The following is a 19,875-nucleotide window of genomic DNA, read 5'->3' on the forward strand; positions in this document are numbered from 1 at the left end:
TCTCTATGTAATACAGTCTATTTTGAAAAAAGTGAGTTATTCTTAAACTGTTGCCTGTTCCTCTAAATATAAACAAGGATTTAGACTTTTCATTCCTTTTCCGGCACTGAAAACTGGACATGGCTTGGGAATGTGTTTTTGTCAATGCTGATTCTTGCTTAAGAGTTTCTGTGGATGACAATTTTTTTTAAGTTTTCTTTGAAACTGAGTTTGTTATCAAATGCCACAGAAATCTGTAGATTCCTTTCTTTTTGTGAGTTCTGTACTCTTGACCTGAAGACTTAGCCATAGGAGTTGGTGGAGAGACTACTGCTGCAGAAAGCTAGGCATTTTTTGCATTCATAGTATATACTCGCCTGTGTCAAAAATTTATGTCCAAGAAGTGATCCAGAAACCTGGGTAGACTTATACATGGGTTAGTGCAGTAGATGAGGCGGGAGCTTCTGAGAAGCTTAGCAGCTGGCTGGTGGGGGGGTTGAACTGGGCTGAGAAGCAGGACAGCACTTACTCCTCACAAAGCCTTCTCGTAACTCCCATAAGCACCTTTAACTCCCTTCCAGCTTGGAGAAGAAGGGAAAATGCCTCTTTTTTTCTTTTTGCTGCTGCCTCACTACATTCCTGGCAAGTCATTTTCAAAGAATTTCACACACCCCTCAGTTTAGGGGTCTTTTTTTTTAATCACCAGGATGTAATCCTCATTTACATCTGAAACAGAGTCCCAGGCTGCAATTCAGTGAACCATTACTTAAGAATAACACCCAGGGAAAGTGGGTCTACTTCTGAGTAAATAGGGTTGCAGCTATTTGCAGCTGCACTTGCTCACAGTAATTCTTTGTTGCTTGTCTCTGCTGTGAACTGCACACTCCCAGTTATGTGTTATATGTTGTATGTGTAGAGCCTCTGGCATAACATACCAGGTACCTTAAAGAAGGATTTGATTAATGGTTCGGACAAAATTATAGTCAGGCAGCCGTCTAAGTTTAATGCCTGAAATATCCGAGGGTCACAAAAAATTCCATTTTTTTTTGCTCAAAACCTGCCCTTGGTTTATCTGTTAGATCGACTTACAGGCGAGTATCTATGGTAAGAGTTGTGCATATCTTTAAACCAAAGAGGATGACAGTTCTTGGCCTATTCCTTCCTTGATGCCTCTAGCATTTCATAACACTTGTGGGGTGCCATCTCCTCATCAAATCCCCGCAAAACTGCTTCTTTTATCTTTACCTTTAACTGAAACTTTTAGTCCCCATGCCCAACTGAAACTGTAATGAAGTAACTGGAAATGGAAAAGATGTAAAAGAGAGCGACTAAGCTGATTACTGGGCTGGAAGGTTTACTGGGCTGGGGCACCTTCCTTATGAGGAAAGGCTATGGCATTTGGGCCTCTTCAGCCTAGAAAAGAGACGCCTGAGGGGGAACATGATTGAGACATACAAAATTATGGACAGGAAGGATAAAGTGGATAGAGAGATGCTCTTTACACTCTCACATAACACCAGAACCAGGGCACATCGACTTATATTGAGTGTTAGGAGAGTTAGGACAGACAAAAGAAAATATTTCTTTACTCAGTGTGTGGTTGGTCTGTGGAACTCCTTGCCACAGGATGTGGTGATGGCGTCTGGCCTGGACACCTTTAAAAGGGGATTGGACAAGTTTCGATAGGAAAAATCCATTACAGGTTACAAGCTGTGATGTGTATGTGCAGCCTCCTGATTTTAGAAATGGGCTATGTCAGAATGCCAGATGGAAGGCAGGGCACCAGGCTGCAGGTCTCTTGTTATCTGGTGTGCTCCCTGGGGCATTTGGTGGGCCGCTGTGAGATACAGGAAGCTGGACTAGATGAGCCTATGACCTGATCCAGTGGGGCTGTTCTTATGTTCTTAACTACACTTTCTGTCATTCATTCCTTGTCTCCCTTCTTGACTCCTCTGGGACTGAAGTTAAATTATAAACTTTGGGCAGGAACATTTCCTCTTTTGATTGTTACTCTATCAAATGGCCAATAAGAGAAATTCAAAAACAGAACATCAGTTAAAGCAGCCATTCCCAAACTTACCATGGTCATGTTTCCCTTCTTTGGTGGTGGCCCCTTCTTCCCGGCTCTCCAGTGAGCTGCGGTTGTGAATCACATGTGATTCTCTCGCGATCCATGATGGTGGCGTTAAGGAGAACTAGGAAGAAGAAGCTACAGGGGGCATACCATGGCACCCCTGTAAGTTTGCTGCGGTGCCTGAAGGTGCTGTGGCATGCCGTTTGAGAACAAAAGGGTTAAAATATTACAAAAACGTATTCAAAAACATACAACAAAGTAGTCCATATGAATGTGAATTATGCAAATCTGTACAAATTAAAAAATAGAGAGCTATTTCTGTTTTTTTTTAAACCCTGTATATTGCTTGCTTCCTAAAAGCTTGTGATATAAGGCATGTGATGCTCTTATCTCTTAGGAAAGAGTTCCAGAAAACAGGGACTGTGTGTGGAAGGCTGTGCTTTATACTTTGCTAGGGTAGATGTTACTTGTCTTCTCTGAGTATCTTAATAAGCATGTAGACTTTGTCATTCAAAAATTTCTATTTAGTTGATTTGTGCCCAGAAGCTGACAGGCAACCAGCGCAGTTGCAGCTGCAAAGACCTTATGTTTTCATTACAGAACTCCTTAACTGTGTTTCTCAAACTGTGTGTCGGGACCTACTAGGATGGTTGTGAGCCAATTGCAAGGAGCCTCATTCATTTCAATATTTTATTTTTAATATATTAGACTTGATGCTACCACAGCATGTGACTGCATTTGGAAAAATGTGACAGATCTGTACTTTTTAACAGGCTACTTTGTATGTTCTTTTAACAATGATAGTAAATGGGACTTACTCCTGGGTAAGTGTGGGTAGGATTGCAGGCTAAGACTGTTAAAAATTTTCCTGCTTGATGATGTCACTTCCAGTCATGACATCAGTTCTGGTGGGTCCTGACAGATTCTCATTCTAAAAAGTGGATCCTGGTGCTAAAAGTTTGAGAACCACTGCCTTATAGGGCTGCAACATTTCATGTTATCTGAAACTTCCAAGCAATCTGCTGTGTAATCCCATATAGAACACATTACAGTTTTTATGGTCAAACAGAAATCAAGTTTTGTCTGTTTGTAGGGTAAATAGTGTGTGTCTGGGCGAAAGTCTTGTTCTCTATATTGGAGAAACAGAAAACTTCATTTTCTAGACCTCAGGAGTTGTATAGAAGCTAAAACATGATGGTTTGCTACTGTATTTGCTAAATAGTTACAGGACCAAAGGACATAGACCTCATATTTTAAAGTATATTTAAAAGTATAATTTTGTGCATCTGGCGGAATACTTTTTTGGAACTAAGCATTTGGTTAGGATGTAGCACTAGTGCATGCACAATCTCTGTCCCCTTTGCTTGCTTCAGCATAGATTACACTGTGTAACCCCAAAATCATTTATTTTAACTTTTTAATGTTATGCAATTAAGAGATTCTGATTCCAGTGGTAATCGTAATTTATTAGTTTTTTGTATCATCAAAATTTATATCTTAAATATTGTGTTTTTATCTATCCTATTGCCTAATGCAGTGGTTCTCAAACTTTTAGCACTGGGATCCACCAGAAGTTGACATCATCAACTTCCATCAACTTCCATTATGGCTGGAAGTGACATCATCAAGCAAATTAAAATAAATAATTAAATAAGGGGAAGCCTGTCTTGTTCCACCAAGTGAATTTTCTCTGTAGCTTGCCTGCACCCCCCACTCACAAAAAAAATCAATAAGATATTCAGCCCTATCCAGTCTCCAGTTCAATTTAAGTTCTTATATTTAAACTATATCACTATCAGGACTCTAAAAGTCTAAAAAAAGAAGAAAATTCACTTTATTAGCTTAAGCCTCTCTTTTATTCTCTGTTCTATTCTTTTTAGGGCAGGGGCTGAAGCATTTGTTGAGCTCCACTTTTATCAGATTGGGACCATTCTGGCCTTGCATTCCTCTTTGCCTGACCTGATCATGAGTTAAGGAATGTTTGCTTACTCATGAGTAAACATGACCGTGTAGCTTAGTTTTGCTTTCCATAGGGCTCAATACATTCACCAACTTGGAGGGAGGGACTTTCTTCTTGGGTGTTTTGAAGGGGGCTGCCCTTTCCAATAGACTAAGGCAGGTTTGCCTGCTTGTGAGTAAATGTGTGATATGGCTCAGTTTCACTTTCCTTGGGGTTCTATGCATTTGCCTTCTCAGCTGTCAACTTATCAGCTAAAACTTTGTGACCACCAACAATCAGCTCACAACCCACAGTTTTCGAAACCCTGGCCTAATGCATTGTAATACACGTCATATTTTACCACTGAGTATTGTGGCTATTGATGCTATGCCAAAAGTGGACATTTTTGAAATCCTCACAGCAAAATTAATAAAGAAAAAATATTTGGATAAACTGAAAATTGTTCAAATTTTGTTACACTGTTATCCTTGCCGGCAGCAACCTTAGCTCTCTCTCCAGGAGTCTGTTAAGGTGGTACTTCACCCTGCAAGCCTACTGAGTTAAAAGATCATTGTTTCACTCCCCTGCTCCAGCAGTGAGGGGAGCAAGAAATACTTGAGATTGAGCTCACCTCCCAGTCTCTTTGGTTAGAATACCAGGGTCAAAGTATTATTCGAACAGACAGTGTTGGTTCAGCTTCCACTTGTGCTACAAGTTTCTCCTTCAATGAATGCTGACTGGCAGTTCTAAAAGCTGGTCAAGCAGTCTTCCATTATTTCTTGTGTTTTCACTTCACTAATGGTTAGGTATTCTTATTGTGCTCTTTCTCCAGGGAGCTCAAATGATATATGCAATTTTATTTCAATGTGTTTATTAAATTAAATGCCAACTATTTTAGTTCAAAGACATTTAACATATAGCCTAATCCTGTGCATAATTCCTTCGGAAGTCTCATTGTTAGGGCTTACTTTCAAGTTTGTGTGTAACACACTCATCTCCTTGCATAAAATACATTTAATCTTGTGCAGCAGTTCTTTGTTTAAAAACAACCCACATGTAGTAAAAAATCTCACTTCTAGCCTCTGTTTTAGGTCTTTGGTGAGTATGATGGGCAATGCTGAGAAAAGTCTGTCATCAACTGAGAATTTAAAAAGGTTTATTGACATAATAATTCCATTGCTGCTTGACTGTTGGATTGAAGCATCACCTACACAACTTAAGGCTCCCATTTTTGGAAATCTTCTGGAACCTGGATCCCAGCAGCTTATGGAGCAAGTACTTACTATCATACATCTGTTGTGGAAGCTTGCAAAGCAACATGAAAATGCACATGAAATGGTAAGAGGCTAAAGTGATTGTAGAGATACAGGCATAGGAAGCTGTTGACTTACTTGTGCTTGAAATATTCATCTTCTTTGTACATATGGTACTACAGAGTGAAGAAGTGGGCAAATATTGTGCCATTCTCAAGCTTTGAGAAGCTGACATTAATATTACCACCTCACTTGTGTTACAAAATATCATCCCTAAATATTTCAATTAGAAAAAAAATTCTTCAATTTCAAAAATTTTCAGGAAAATTAATCTGGTTGGCAACCTTCAGTCTCGAAAGACTATGGTATAAGCCTACAGCACCCGGTATTCCCAGGCAGTCTCCCATCCAAGTACTAACCAGGCCTGACCCTGCTTAGCTTCCAAGATCAGACGAGATTGGGCATGTGCAGGGTAACAGTTGCTGCTAAAATTAATCTAGCTTTAGAATAATTTCCCAGTTTGAGAGTTACAGTAAAATTGAAAACTGACTAGTCTTATTTGCACAACACTGGTTTTTGAAAAAGATTAGTGGAACTAGATTGAACAGGAAGCAGTTAACTTCCTGCTTCCTGTTCCTGTTTGATCTAGTTTCGTCAAGTATTCAGGCTGCTGGCAGCCTGCTCATGTCCTGCTATAAGCTTGAACGCTTATAATGACCTATTAAAGCAAGAGACACTTCACTGGTAACCTTTTAAACAATGCTAATGGGCAAACGGGGTATGTTGAATCTGCTATTATTTCAGGTACCCCTATGTATTTGTTGTTTCCTTATCTATGGGGAGTCTCCGGAATTGATCCCATGTGAATATGGGGGCACGCCTGTACTTGGAAAGTGTTGGTATTGTTTTCACAATGTCCAAACACTTCAGCAAGAAAAGAGAGTTCAGTGGCTGAACTAGAAATCTTAACGAGCCAATGTTGCTAGGACTGTGGGTTCATCAGGTGCAGTAGAGATATGCAGTATTGACCACTGCAGTTGGCAGACAATATGAAGCTTCAGAGCTAGCAAAGTCTGGTTTAAACATCTGCTTTAAATATGCGGTGCAGCAGGGCCGCATGACCTCCACTGTATCTAGTGCAGCTTAGGAGCAGGCTGGAGTTCTCATTGGAGTAAGAGGATATTTTTTCCCCATGCCTGAGTAACGCCCCATCCTACCCAATGGGACTAGTCAGATCTGCACCAGATCAGCTGGCGTAAGTCTGAGCAGGTTCCTTTAGGGCAGGGGTGTCAAACAAGGCTAAATGCAACCCGCGGAAGTTTTTTATCTGGCTCTCAGGCTCTCAGCTGCTGAGCCATGCTGAGGTGTTACTGCTGAAAGGGCAGCCCACTTGAAAGCAGCTCTCAAATATCTTGAAATATGTTCAAGATATGTGTTTTCTCTTCTGTCATTTGCAGCTAATGAGATCCCAAGTGAGAAAAAGTGCTTATTTTTGGTCATGACCTGTTTAATGACATCACTTACTGCCTAATGACATCACTTTGGGCCCTCAGCAAGCATCATGAATGCTATTGACCCTCTATAGGGCATTCAGGCCTGGGAGGGAGGATGGGATACTTTAGAGGCCTGCTCCACTGATTCTCACCCCCCCCCCCGAGCCTGATGTACCTCCCGTTCCACCCTCTTATCACCTGGTACTACCCTTACTACCTCCAACAGCCGATCCACAGGATGCAGTGTTGGCACAGCAGTGCAGGCCTCACAACTGCTGTGTTGGCTTAAATCTGGTTTGGATTGCGCTGAAGCCACTTCTGGTTGCATCCAGGAGGCCCTCTGAGCTGAGGTTTGGCATCTGCAGATGTTCAGATGTGCTGATGCCAAGCCCACAGATAAGGAGGGCCCACTGTATACGTATACTTCCACATGTAAGCTTCTTAAGCTGCAGCAGTTTAAAAGAGCTTTTGTATTTTGAAAGCTACTAGTAAAGTTTGTTTAGAGAAATATATTGCCTTGGGTTACTTGTCTCTTGATTTGATATGTGTGTGTTTTTTTCCAATAGGAAGTTTGGCTTCGAACAAATTACTTGGGTCATTTCAAGAACCATTTCATGTCTCATTTTCCTTACTCCTTCCAAGATACAATGAAGCACAGAAAGAAAGATTCCTTAAAAGGGTATGCATGGAATTAAGAAGGCATAGAAAGAATTGAATAGCAGTTCTTTGTGGTTTTGTGCACGCTGACCTTGGAAGCTTCCAGATTTATCTAGCATTGCTCCACCCTTAAGGGGGGAAACCCCACCCATTAGATACATGGTGTATATGGAAAGAATGCCCAATCACTTGGTTCTTTTTTGACTGCTACATCAGATGCTTTGCAGAGGGAATGCTTCTAGCTTGTCCTTCTCTCCTTTGCCTTGTTCAATGAAAAAATAGAAATCTTTATCTCAGCGTTTAATTTTATTCACTTCTATTAGTTTCATATGGCAAGGAGGCTAACCTTTAAAACGGAAACGATAATTTTACCTCCAGATTTTTTTTCTTAATATTTTTCCTGTAGCAATTCCTCCTTCCTTGGCATCCTTCAGTCTTGGAAGACTATGGTATCGCACTCTGAATGGTGGTTTTGGAACCGAGTGTCCTCTCCAGTGCGCAAAGCTTGGGTAAAGTAGATATGGAGGATGGATTGTTACCCATGCAGCAAATCCCCCCTCTCCACGTCGCTGAAATGGTCCAATGGAGAAGCCAATACGGTTGGTTCCAGCGGCATCGCAAGAGTTGCCAGAACGTGACTGTGTTCAGCCATGAACTACCTCAGGGACTTCAGCTCCGGATTTTGCCTCGGGGTTGTCTCCTGAAGCCTTTTCCATAACTGGATGTAGCCACAAGGCGGTGGAGGTTTGGGATCACAGTTTTTGTTCTTTCAGATGAGCTGCCTTCCCAAGCTAACGAGTCCCATCTACCAGGTGGCTGTTTAGTCGCCTCTTACGACAAATACAGCCAAACTGAGGGCCTATTCTTATCCCCCAGCCCTGTAGCAATAGCACAAGGAATAAAGATGACCAAAGGCCCAGGTGTGTGTGGAATTCCACCTCAGTATTTCTCTGAATCTCTTTTGTCAACTTTTTTAAAAAAAGGAAAAAGCATGTGATATGTATGGTCTTCTGACTACTAAGATTTCACATATATTCAAGTCTGTTTCTGCAACTGTAAGAGCTAGAAGTTTGGTTTTTAAAACTTTTGAAAGCTAAGATTCTCAGCATGTTGGACTCTTTCTCTTCCCCCACACCTCTTCTCCCCCCACCCCGCCATTTTTATGGTTATACAATGTAATTGTAACCATATCCTTGACCATTGCTGGTCAATGTCCATAGCTTTGAAGTGGTATTTTAATTTTCTGCATCTTATTTCAAATACAGGTGTGCGGCACTTAACAATGGTGATGCGTTCTCCAGTGTCCATTGTTATGCAATTAGGTCATTAAGTGAACATTCAGTCCAATCTGTTGCCTTTGTGTAAACAGACACTCCCTGCGAGACACTAGTTAGCTGCACAGGCTACTGGAGGTAGATTATCTCTCCTTTGCATTAAGAGCCTCTCTGTTGTGTAAGCAGACACTGCTACAAACTACGGGAGACGCGATTGCCTCATTAAGAGCGTCTTTATTGTGCTTTGACCACTGTCGTATATGTGATCCATCTTTAAGCGAATGGTTGTTAAGCGGTGCGTGCCTGTATTTCTGTGTTGCTGGGCATGTGTTGTGATTGCAGTGGGCACTGTTCAGTATTCAATACATTGGAGCATGTGTACCCCTGGGGGCTGGGGACAAGAATAGGCCCTCAGTTTGGCTGTACTTGTTGTAAGAGGCGACTAAACAGTTGGGACTCGTTAGCCTGGGAAGGCAGCTCATCTGAGAGAAGGAAAACTCTGATCCCAAACATCCACTACCTTGCGGCTACATCCAGTTACAGAAAAGGCTTCAGGAGACAACCTCGAGGCAAAATCCAGAGCTGGAGTCCCTGAGGCAGTTTGCGGCTGTATACAGTCACACTCTGGCAACTCCTGTGACGCCGCTAGAACCAACCGTATTGGCCTCTGCCTTTCCATTGGACCATTTCAGCGACGTGGAGAGGGAGGATTTGCTGCCTGGGTAACAGTCTATCCTCCATATATACATTACCCAGACTTCATGCACTGGAGAGGACACTCGGTTCCAGAGCCACCATTCAGAGCACGATACCATAGTCTTCTGAGACTGAAGGATGCCAACAGTACAGGAGCATGTGTCCTCTTAGCTGAAATACTTAGTGGACATCCCAGGGGATTCCTTCACAAGCAACTGTGAAGTTACTTATGATTCACAGTAGTGTAAGAGGTTTTTCCTTGTTAAATGATGACAGTGTTAACCTTTTATGTTAGTTTTTATAAAAACTCTGTTCCATGTGTTTCATTTAGCAACAAGTACTGTATGACATCTTCAAACAATATTGACCATCTCTTGCTCAATTTAACTTTGTGTGAGATCATGGTTTCATTGGCAAATGCATCAACGCTACAAATGGATTCTCATTGGCTAGATATGATTAGAAAGTTTGTGACTGAGACTCTTCAGGATGGCTGTAAGTTGAACTGTAAGCAGCTTAACAGATTGCTCAGAGTGACTTGGAGACTCCTACAGATACAACTAAACAAAGGTATGGTCCCTTGTATCAGCTCCTTTTGTGTACCAGAACATGTTTTGTTGTATTTTGCCGGGCTGCTCGTTTTAGTTCTTCATATAGAGAAAATCCAGAAGTGGTCGGGAAGAGATTAACTGCAGTCATCTTGGTTCAGTGTGGATGCCTGATCTCTTAACCATAGGACATGTAAAATGAGTGTTTCTTCTCTTTCAGTTCAGTTCTATGGCAGCAAACTGCATTTTCTGCAGGTTTCTGAACCATAGTTTGTGTAAAATGTTTGTTATAGAACATTCAACTAATGTAGTCATATTGCTAATTGTGGTTGGTTCTAAAACTGGAAGTGGGAGGAGAGAATGCATGGGATACTTCTCATCTCTTAACCAGAATGAAACTGGACAGCATTGCATCTACGTACATACTTACATACGTACGTGCATACATGTAGTTATTCATAGAGACACACTATCCATCTGAACATGTGTAGAAGAAGATCTTAGAAATGTTTCTGTTGTTCCATGATTTTCAGAAAGGAAAAATTATTAGAAACAAATCTCATCTTTCCTGGTGAACAGTGTGTTTAAAACATTGATGTTGACTTGTTACAGCTCTTGAGTTTTGAATTTGAATAGAAGGGAAAGAGTGATTATTCTGAAACTGTGACCCTCCTGTTCATGGCAACAAACTCACCATTTCCCTTAAGGTATTTCTCCCTCAAGAAATGAGGTCTTGAAACCTTGTAGTGGAAAGTGATTCCCTGTCCCAAGTCACCAATAACAACCCCTGAGGAAGAAATATGCTGAGATTAATAGGGGTAGCCTCTTTCCCTTGTACAATAAGGAAAAATAAGAAAATAAGAACAACCTCACTGGATCAGGCCATAGGCCCATCTAGTCCAGCTTCCTGTATCTCACAGTGGCCCCACCAAATGCCCCAGGGAGCACACCTGATAACAAGAGACCTGCATCCTGGTGCCCTGCCTTGCATCTGACATAGCCCATTTTTAAAATCAGGAGGTGGCACATACACATTATGGCTTGTAACCTGTAATGGATTTTTCCTCCAGAAACTTGTCCAATCCCCTTTTAAAGGCATCTAGGCCAGATGTCATCACCACATCCTGTGGCAAGGAGTTCCACAGACCAACCACACGCTAGTAAAGAAATACTTTCTATTGTCTGCCCTAACTCTCCCAACACTCAATTTTAGTTGATGTGCCCTGGTTCTGGTGTTATGTGAGAATGTAAAGAGCATCTCTCTATCCACTTTATCCTTCCCGTGCATAATTTTGTATGTCTCAATCATGTCCCCCCTCAGGCGCCTCTTTTCTAAGCTGAAGAGGCCCAAATGCCATAGCCTTTCCTCATAAGGAAGGCGCCCCAGCCCAGCAATCACCTTAGTCGCTCTCTTTTGCACCTTTTCCATTTCCACTATATCCTTTTTGAGATCCGGTGACCAGAACTGAACACAATACTCCAGGTGTGGCCTTACCATCGATTTGTACAATGGCGTTATAATATTAGCCGTTTTGTTCTCAATACCTTTTCTAATGATCCCAAGCATAGAATTGGCCTTCTTTACTGCCGCCGCACATTGGGTCGACACTTTCATCGACCTGTCCACCACCACCCCAAGATCTCTCTCCTGATCTGTCACAGACAGCTCAGAACCCATTAGCCTCTATGTGAAGTTTTGATTTTTGGCCCCAATGTGCATGACTTTACACTTACTTATATTGAAACGCGTCTGCCATTTTGCTGCCCATTCTTCCAGTTTGGAGAGATCTTTCTGGAGCTCCTCACAATCACTTCTGGTCTTCACCACTCAGAAAAGTTTGGTGTCATCTGCAAATTTAGCCACCTCACTGCTCAACCCTGTCTCCTGGTCATTTATGAAGAGGTTGAAGAGCACCGGTCCCAGGACAGATCCTTGGGGCACACTGCCTTTCACCTCTCTCCATTGTGAAAATTGCCCATTGACACCCACTCTCTGTTTCCTGGTCTTCAACCAGGTCTCAATCCAGGAGAGGACCTGCCCTCTAATACGAGAACAACCACTGCAACAACCTCATTGTCTTGCATGCTTTTCTCCACTCAGGAACAAAAATCCAGTGTACAAAACACAAGGACATTGCATCAAATAAGAATTGTGTGTGTGTTTTTTTGTTTTACCCTTAATTCTTGCAAATAGGAACCTGGTTCATTCCCTGCTGTTGCTCTCATCTGCATTTGTAAGAGGAAAAGTGATGAGCAAGATGTGCCTCTCTTGAAAGATGAATTGATTCCTGTATCTGTATTATTTCAGGCCACTTGAGGCTGAAGGATGCTGCTTTGTCTGCTTTTAAATTAGTCTAGGGCTATCAGACATCAGGCCTGGAGGCCTTTTCAGATCCTTCGGAGTTGCTCACTATACCCTTTAAATACTTAATACCAGTTATTGAATTATATTGAAAACTAGGAAGCTAATAACGTTTTAGGGCAAAGGAGGTGACTTACCAATGTCTGATATCAAGAAGAGCTGTTATCTTAACATGTACTTCCACCTGCTTAGGTTATAGTCCATAACATCAGCTGTCTCTCTCTGCCCTGGCATTGTATCTCTCATTGTGATCTGCTCTAGTCATACAGTGGTGTAGTACAAAAATGACTTCGTACCTGTTGCACAGAGCATAAGGAAGAGAAAAAAAAAGGGAGTAAAATATCTCTTCTGCTTTCTGCCCCTCCAGTGACAGCAGAGACACTAATGAAAGCAGTATACATGCTTTACCAGCAAAGAAACCTTCAGTTCTCAGTCCGAACATTGCTTTTGAAATTTTTCAGCAATGTTTATCAAAAGGAAGAATTGAACACTCATTCAAACAGGTAAAATATTACTACTTATTAATTTACTGTTCAGAATCAGAATAACCTTTATTGCTATGCACCCCAATAACAACAACCCAGCAGGAAGTATTGCTGGTAGGGTAATGATTTCTTACAAGTACATACAGCTTTGTCAGGTTATAAGGTTAAACAAAGTCTAAAATTAACTACAGAACATAAAATAAAAAATTCAATTAGATCTAAAACCAGAAATATCAATCTTGCATTAGCTAACAAATTTCCACACTATGAAGAAGCTTGGAAAGCACTATCTATACCATCGTTTAATGCCACCATCACAAATTTTGCGACCTTCCTCAGTTTCTCAGGTGATGTCATTTAAGAGAAGCTTTACTTTTGCCATATCCAAAAGACCATCCCTATTAGCCAGATTGAGCTTCAGATAGGTGGTGTAGGCACTGTTATGCCATGGACAATAGAAGAGTATGTGCAGAAGGGATTCAACCAAACCCCCCCTCCCCCATTACAAGGACAGAGACAATCTTGGTAGGGCATTTTATAGTATCTCCTAGCTGTCACACTTGAGGGAATAACGTTGAACCTTGCCAGAATTATAGCGTGTTGCTGTCTAGGGTCTATCAATGAGGAAAGGTAGGTTGCAATTTTCCCAAACTGTTATGGGATGGAATTATTTAAGGGAGAGCAGACTTTTGTTGCCAGTTCACAAAGACTTTGGAATTCAATATCCAGTAATCTAACTGCAATCCTCTGGTAGGCCTTGGAGTATGAACACGTGTTCAGATAGTCTAGTGAGATCCCCATTGACTTGATTTTCTCCCTTATGTAGCTCGACTATGTAGAAAGGTCGAGCTCACCAAGCATCAAGTAAACCAGACTTCCTGGCACAGAATTGTAATGTATGGGCAACCAGTAACAAATGGACAATAGCCAGGCTCTGGTTATTGGGAGTTTTTGCTCTGTTTCCGTGCATGTGGTGGCACAGGGCAACCCCAAAATTGCCCTAAGAAATTTTCCCTGGACTCGCTCCAAGTCATAGCTTGCTGCTCTAATCCAAATTGGGATACCATTTAATGATTGCGTAACTGGCTTAGTGTTAAAGATCTTAACTGCTGCAGGGATGAAACAGTTACCCTTCCTATGGAAAAACTTAAGAATAGCTTGGGAAGTGGCATGGGCTAAGTTAACTGCCAATTAGTGATGAATACACCAAGATAAGTTATGTTGAAAGTGTACCTCCAGATATTTAAAACTCTTGACCTGTTCAATTTTATCACCATTAATATTCCAAGTAAGTGGACTCCAGGATGTAGAGAACACTAATATCTTAATCTTCTGGGTATTTAACTCCTATTTATTTTTGGATACACTTACTGTTGAATATCCCATAACATGCACTATGGTTTTTTCAAGATTGAGATGAAGCTATTGAAAAAAAAAAATGCCTGGGAGCCACTTTTATATGCAGTGGATGTCTGCTCAGCTGTTGACAATATTACAACCAATCTGGCAACAAATCATGAAGTTTAGAGATTATTGAACCTGGCTAGCAGTGGACACTTCGCATGTATCTAAAAGATTACATGTCAGTTGGGGTTTTGCTGGAAGAGGACACATTTAAGTAAAATTTTGAAAATGTTTTGTTCTGAACTAAGGCAAAATGTGGAAGGCCAAAATGTAGAGGTAGGCAAAGGAGAAAAGAGGGGAGTACTCTATTCTAGAATGCAGGGTACTTCTTGCCCAAGAGGCACATTATCATTAATACTCCACTGAAAGACAGTGCAGATTTTTAGCCAGGAGAAAAACTGGAATCCCTCTTTGCTTTCTTGAAGCAAGAATTCCTTTTTTACCTCTGAATAGCCAGTAATGTGGTCATGCCAACTCACCCCAGGATTTCATGCTTCCTCTACGAACACTACAGTATTGTGTTTTGTTTCTATTTTGATATGAGCAACCTTGAGCAATTATAAATTTAAAATGTTTTAAATAAGGTTTGCAATTTCACATGTTGATATACTTTCCTCTACCCTCCCCCCCATTACCGTGTGCTGAAGAAGCAGGAGTAAAGTATTAACTCGTTGGCTGGCTGGCCTACCTCAACAGCTCGTTCTGCTTGGCTTGAGAAACCCTGAACTTTCAGACCAGTTGATTGGTACCATTTATTCTGCAGCTTCTCGAGCGAACAAAGAAATGCTGCAAAGTTTACAGGCTGCTGCTCCTCGGATTTATGGTAATTCCTCTCTGGAAGTTTATTTAGAAAATGCGACAAAGACATGTGGGTGAATAAACCCATACCATTCTTTTGGTGTTAGCAGAAATCTGTCAGCAATAGACTGCCTCAGTCTAGTGACCTGTTGCGGGAGCTGAGGTGTATTTTTAAGTAATGCTTCTGCCTTATTAGTTTTGTAACAGATAATTAATCTGGAGAAAAAGATGCTAATATATGTCTTTAGTTACATATTGCAAAATGTAATTCAAATTTTCTGTGTAAAATGATTCCAGTTCACATCTTATAACATCTCAGGCAACCCAGTCCTCCCTAACTCCTCCTGTGCTGATGCAGCTGAACCAGTAGAATGTACTTGGTACCCTGCAGGAGAGTTTCAGGTCCTGGAGGTAGTCTCTGGCTAAAGGAACATTTGTTCCCTTACTTGGGGGTAACTGCCCCTTTGAATCTACTTGGATCTATGCTAGCTAATTGCTGGTGAAAGACCAAGTGGACCTGGAAAGGTGGATTGAGGCCAGGAAGGAAGCTAGGTTATTGGTGGTACTGCAGCCACCAATACCACCCTATCTCCTCCCTGTTTTCCCCTCCCATTCCACCCCCCACCCTGCTGCCATCAGACTTGCCTCTCTGGGTCCAGCCGTGGGCCTTCTGCTGTACCACTGCAAACTATTTTACAGCAGTGGAACTGTGTTCTATTGTAAATACGTCTGTGCTAGCCCAATCCTGGGTTGGATTGGGCCATAAATTACATCCAGGAAAAATATCTGGAGAGTTGAACAGCAAGTTGGGAGAATGTATTGTGATTGGATAAATTACTGGGTGACTGCAAAGAAAGATGTTCCTCGCTTCTTTCTCAATTTATAGCTGCTCTTGAATGTGGACGATGCATAGCAGATATAAGAACAGCCCCTCTGGATCAGGCCATAGGCCCATCTAGTCCAACTTCCTGTATCTCACAGCGGCCCACCAAATGCCCCAGGGAGCACACCAGATAACAAGAGACCTGCATCCTGGTGCCCTCCCTTGCATCTGACATAGCCCATTTCTAAAATCAGGAGTTTGCACATACACATGGCTTGTAACCCGTAATGGATTTTTCCTCCAGAATATTTGGGCCATTAAAATATTTGGACTGTTAAAAAATTGGAATCTGTGATTCCTACACTTCAATGCAAGAGTCTGTATTGACACTTTCATGTTTCTTTACAAGACTTCAGAGAGGAATATGAAAATTTTGCCAAGTGGAATATTTAATTCTTAGGCAGAACTGTGGGGAAAATCTCGTATTCCAGTGCTTTCAGATGACTTTAGTGTCTTATACTCCTTTCTGCTTTAGATCCTCTAGATGGTGCTGTGGCTCTTCTACCTGCTGAATCACAGCAACGTTTAGTCCAGCTTGTTTACTTTTTGCCATATTTACCAAGCAGTCTGCTTTCTTCTCTAAGTCGCTGTTGCATTATGGGAAAACTGTCTGTGAAGTTATCGGCCACTCTTATTGGGATACTTCGTATGAGGTAAGCAATGTGACCAATCCTTGTTTTGTTTTCCTTAAGTGAAGTTGACTAATGAAGTGGTTTTTGGATTAGGTGACATTTTTAAGAAATGTTTTCGCACACTGCATCTTTTTAAGATTAAATCCCTGAGTACAGGGGCAAGATCTTTCACCAACTCACCATCCCCTGATCTGATTGGCATGCAAGGCCCCCAATCCTGGCTGGGGGTGTTCTCTCACTGCCTTTTCTTTTCCAGTTACCATTGCAGGGGTTAGGCAGGCCCCCTCCTCTTGTAGCCACACTGGTGGAAGGATGCTCCCACCCCCATGACTAACTATTCTTCCCACTGAGAAAAAATGGCCAGTTTGAATAAGTATCATAGTAGCCTTGAATTCGTATTTTTCTTTTGCTCTTGAACATTTGGTTATGTCCTTAATGATGACAAGGCACTGTCAGAATAAATAGGTCACTGATCAAGTTTGCTATGTATTTAGGAAGATTTTGTAAACCACCTTGGACATCTGCTTTGGCAAGGGAAAGGTGGAGTAGAAATTTTTAAAATAAATATATGGAGTAAGGAATTGTCTGGTCCTAAAGATGTGGAGATCTGAAAAAGTGGTATTTGGGAGAGAGGCAGCTACTCCTAAAGAATTCAGTTGCTGAGTTTTCAAAGCAGAGGTATATAGAAAATACCCTTACAACACAAAATAAAATTGTACCTGTTAATAGTATAGCTTCTAGTGGGTCTAGTCCCAGACTTGTAATTGGTTTTTGCAAGGTGGAACAAATCATTTTTATCACTGCTGGAAATGAATATGTTCTGATTCAGGCACAGACTTTTAGATATTTTATAGTCTGTAGAGTTAGTATTGTCAGCAGATGGCACTGTGTATCTTCTACATAAAGAGGTGTTTGAGGATGAAGATCTTTATGTTCATTACTTACATTCCAAATCTCGTGTTTCTGATTGCTCCAGCCTTTTCAGGAAATCTGCATAGTAGTATCATTAATTCTTTTAGTGTAGCTATTATTTCTCAAAGGGATTTCTTACCTCTTTGCTCATACTAGCACTTTAAGAGCTATGAGTCTCAAAACTGTGAACATAATATGTCATGTATTTTTTTAATTTAAAAAATTTAATTTGGGTTCTGGAATAACTATTTAATAGCATTATTAAAGTAACATATGCTACAGTGATTTGTATATGTTATGCACATTGTATGGTTACTTCCAATTGTACGTACTCAGTAGATTCTTTTGTTTCTTGACCTATACTTTAGCCATCTATGTAGTTTGTAGTATCAGTGTAAAATTGACAGTTGTCAAGATCATGTTGCTGAAACCATTTTAAAGTCTTATTGAACTTCATTGGTGAAAATACTTGTGGTGCCAAAGATGTTCTGAATTTTCCTTATCTATAAAGCTTGGGTCTGGAAGTGTTTCAGATTTAAAAATTTTTTTGGAGAGTGGGTGGGGGGATTTTGGAAAATTTAAATATACATAATGAGATCTTGGGGATAGGTCCCAATATAAAATTCATTTGCTTCATATATACCTTGTACACATAGACTAAAGGTAATATTATATAATATTTTCAATTTTGTGTGTGAATCAAAGTTTGTGTACACTGAGCCATCAGAAGGTGTCTGTCTTGGCCATCCATTTTGGATATTTGGATTAGGGATACTCAACATATATCTTGTTTCCTCTGAAAATGATAGGATTCAACTTGTGACCCTTGCTACTGCCAGTGCAGATCTATAAATCCCAACAGCTGTGACTGAGTGTCTTGAAATGGCTCTGTGAAGGGACTTGGATAGTATCCCTCTCATTATTAAAAGAAAAGTCTGCAGTTTTTTCATCATCTGAACATAATATTGTGTCACCTCAATAGCACCATCAATGTACATGACACTTGACACAGAGTGTGAAGGTAGATCTTTGCCCCAAGATACTTACAATCTCTAGCCCATAGTCGAAAATAAGACAAACTCAGCTTAAAACTTTGACACAGGACCAGATATTTTCGTTAACAATTAAATCCATTCCATAGTGTATTTTAGCTGTTTTGTTATCTGATTTTGTTTACCTCTCTGTACACATGACCAATATGATGCCATGCTTTTCATACCACCAGTGAGGTTTGGAAATGTAGTCATAGTACAAGCTAAATATTTTCAAGTTTCATCGAAGAATGCACATCAGTTTTAGAGAATGTTTTAGAGCAGTGTTTCTCAAACTGTGGGTTGGGACCCACTAGGTGGGTTGTGAGCCAATTTCGGGTGGGTACCCATTCATTTTAATATTTTATTTTTAATATATTAGACTTGATGCCACCATGGTATGTGACTTCATTTGGGGAAATGTTACAGACCTGTACTTTTAACAAGCTACTATGTGTATTCTTTTAACAATGATAGTAAATGGCACTTACTCCTGGGCAAGTGTGGGTAGGATTGCAGCCTAGGATTGTTAAAAATTTTCCTGCTTGATGATGTCAGTTCCGGTTATGACATCACTTCTGGTGGGTCCCAACAGATTCTCATTCCAAAAAGTAGGTCCCAGTGCTAAATGTGTGAGAACCACTGTTTTAGAGGCAAAAATATACTCTTGTTTGTGCTCCACACTTTCCATTCATTACAACATTCTTAAAGATTGGAGGCTTGAGAGTATTTTATTTATGTAAGCATCTTTTGCTTGCTTGTTGCATGCTTTCTAATTTAGATTTTCTTTTCAGTTTATAGCAAAGAAATACTAATAAGCAGCTGAAAAAGTTACAGTACTTGAAGCCAAATTGTTTGTTCTTAAAACTGGTGAATTTTTCTTCAAATCCCCTTTAATTCCTTTGGAGATGTTAGTTTGTATTAGCTGCATTGCTGAAATAGTTGATCCCTGTAACAAACTGTAAATAAAAAAGCCTCTAAATACACCAGTCCGCTAGAATAAAATAATCTCTTCTTGTTCATTAACAATAGCTGTTGTTTGAAGCATTACCAAACTTTGTGCAGACTGGAGGAGGGAAATACCTTATAAGAGATGTAGAAGGGAGAGGCAAAGTATGTGTCATTCTGTAGGAAAATACCAGTCTTAAGAATCTAGTGTTATTTTTTCTCCCAAGTAATGTTGCCCCAAAATAATATGGATGTTTCTGCAAGTGCTGCCCCTGGGAACACTGTCTCCCAAATATTACCCAAAACTTTAATCTGTACTAGAAAAATACATAGAGAGAATTATCTTTACTTCTTATCTACTGGTTGACGTTACTTATCTGAGCAATAGTCATTGTATTGGATCCAAAGGTAGTCTGACTATGGAGAAAGGGAATCTTTTGATCCTTCCCTCTGATTCTAATAGATGTAGAAAGCATCTTCCAGATTTTCCTCTTATTAGTAACAAAT

At 40.6% G+C, this 19,875-nt stretch overlaps 1 protein-coding gene and 1 pseudogene across 4 annotated transcripts in view; one reads left to right on the forward strand and one right to left on the reverse strand.

The window, feature by feature from the left end:
* Positions 1-19,875, forward strand: part of TEX10 (testis expressed 10) — a 45,810-nt gene that overhangs the window by 10,618 nt on the left and 15,317 nt on the right. For 2 of the 4 annotated variants that reach the window (XM_066627088.1, XM_066627089.1), the window contains exons 4-9: positions 5,084-5,330; positions 7,305-7,417; positions 9,697-9,935; positions 12,643-12,778; positions 14,812-14,987; positions 16,321-16,498. In XM_066627088.1, coding sequence (XP_066483185.1) covers positions 5,084-5,330; positions 7,305-7,417; positions 9,697-9,935; positions 12,643-12,778; positions 14,812-14,987; positions 16,321-16,498 — 1,089 coding nt within the window. The remainder of the gene's footprint in view (positions 1-5,083; positions 5,331-7,304; positions 7,418-9,696; positions 9,936-12,642; positions 12,779-14,811; positions 14,988-16,320; positions 16,499-19,875) is intronic. The other 2 variants (XM_066627090.1, XM_066627091.1) reach the window with 2 other exon arrangements.
* On the reverse strand, positions 5,616-5,735 carry LOC136654883 (5S ribosomal RNA; annotated as a pseudogene).

This window comes from Tiliqua scincoides, chromosome 5 (genome assembly GCF_035046505.1).
Source record: "Tiliqua scincoides isolate rTilSci1 chromosome 5, rTilSci1.hap2, whole genome shotgun sequence".
Lineage (NCBI taxonomy): Eukaryota > Metazoa > Chordata > Lepidosauria > Squamata > Scincidae > Tiliqua > Tiliqua scincoides.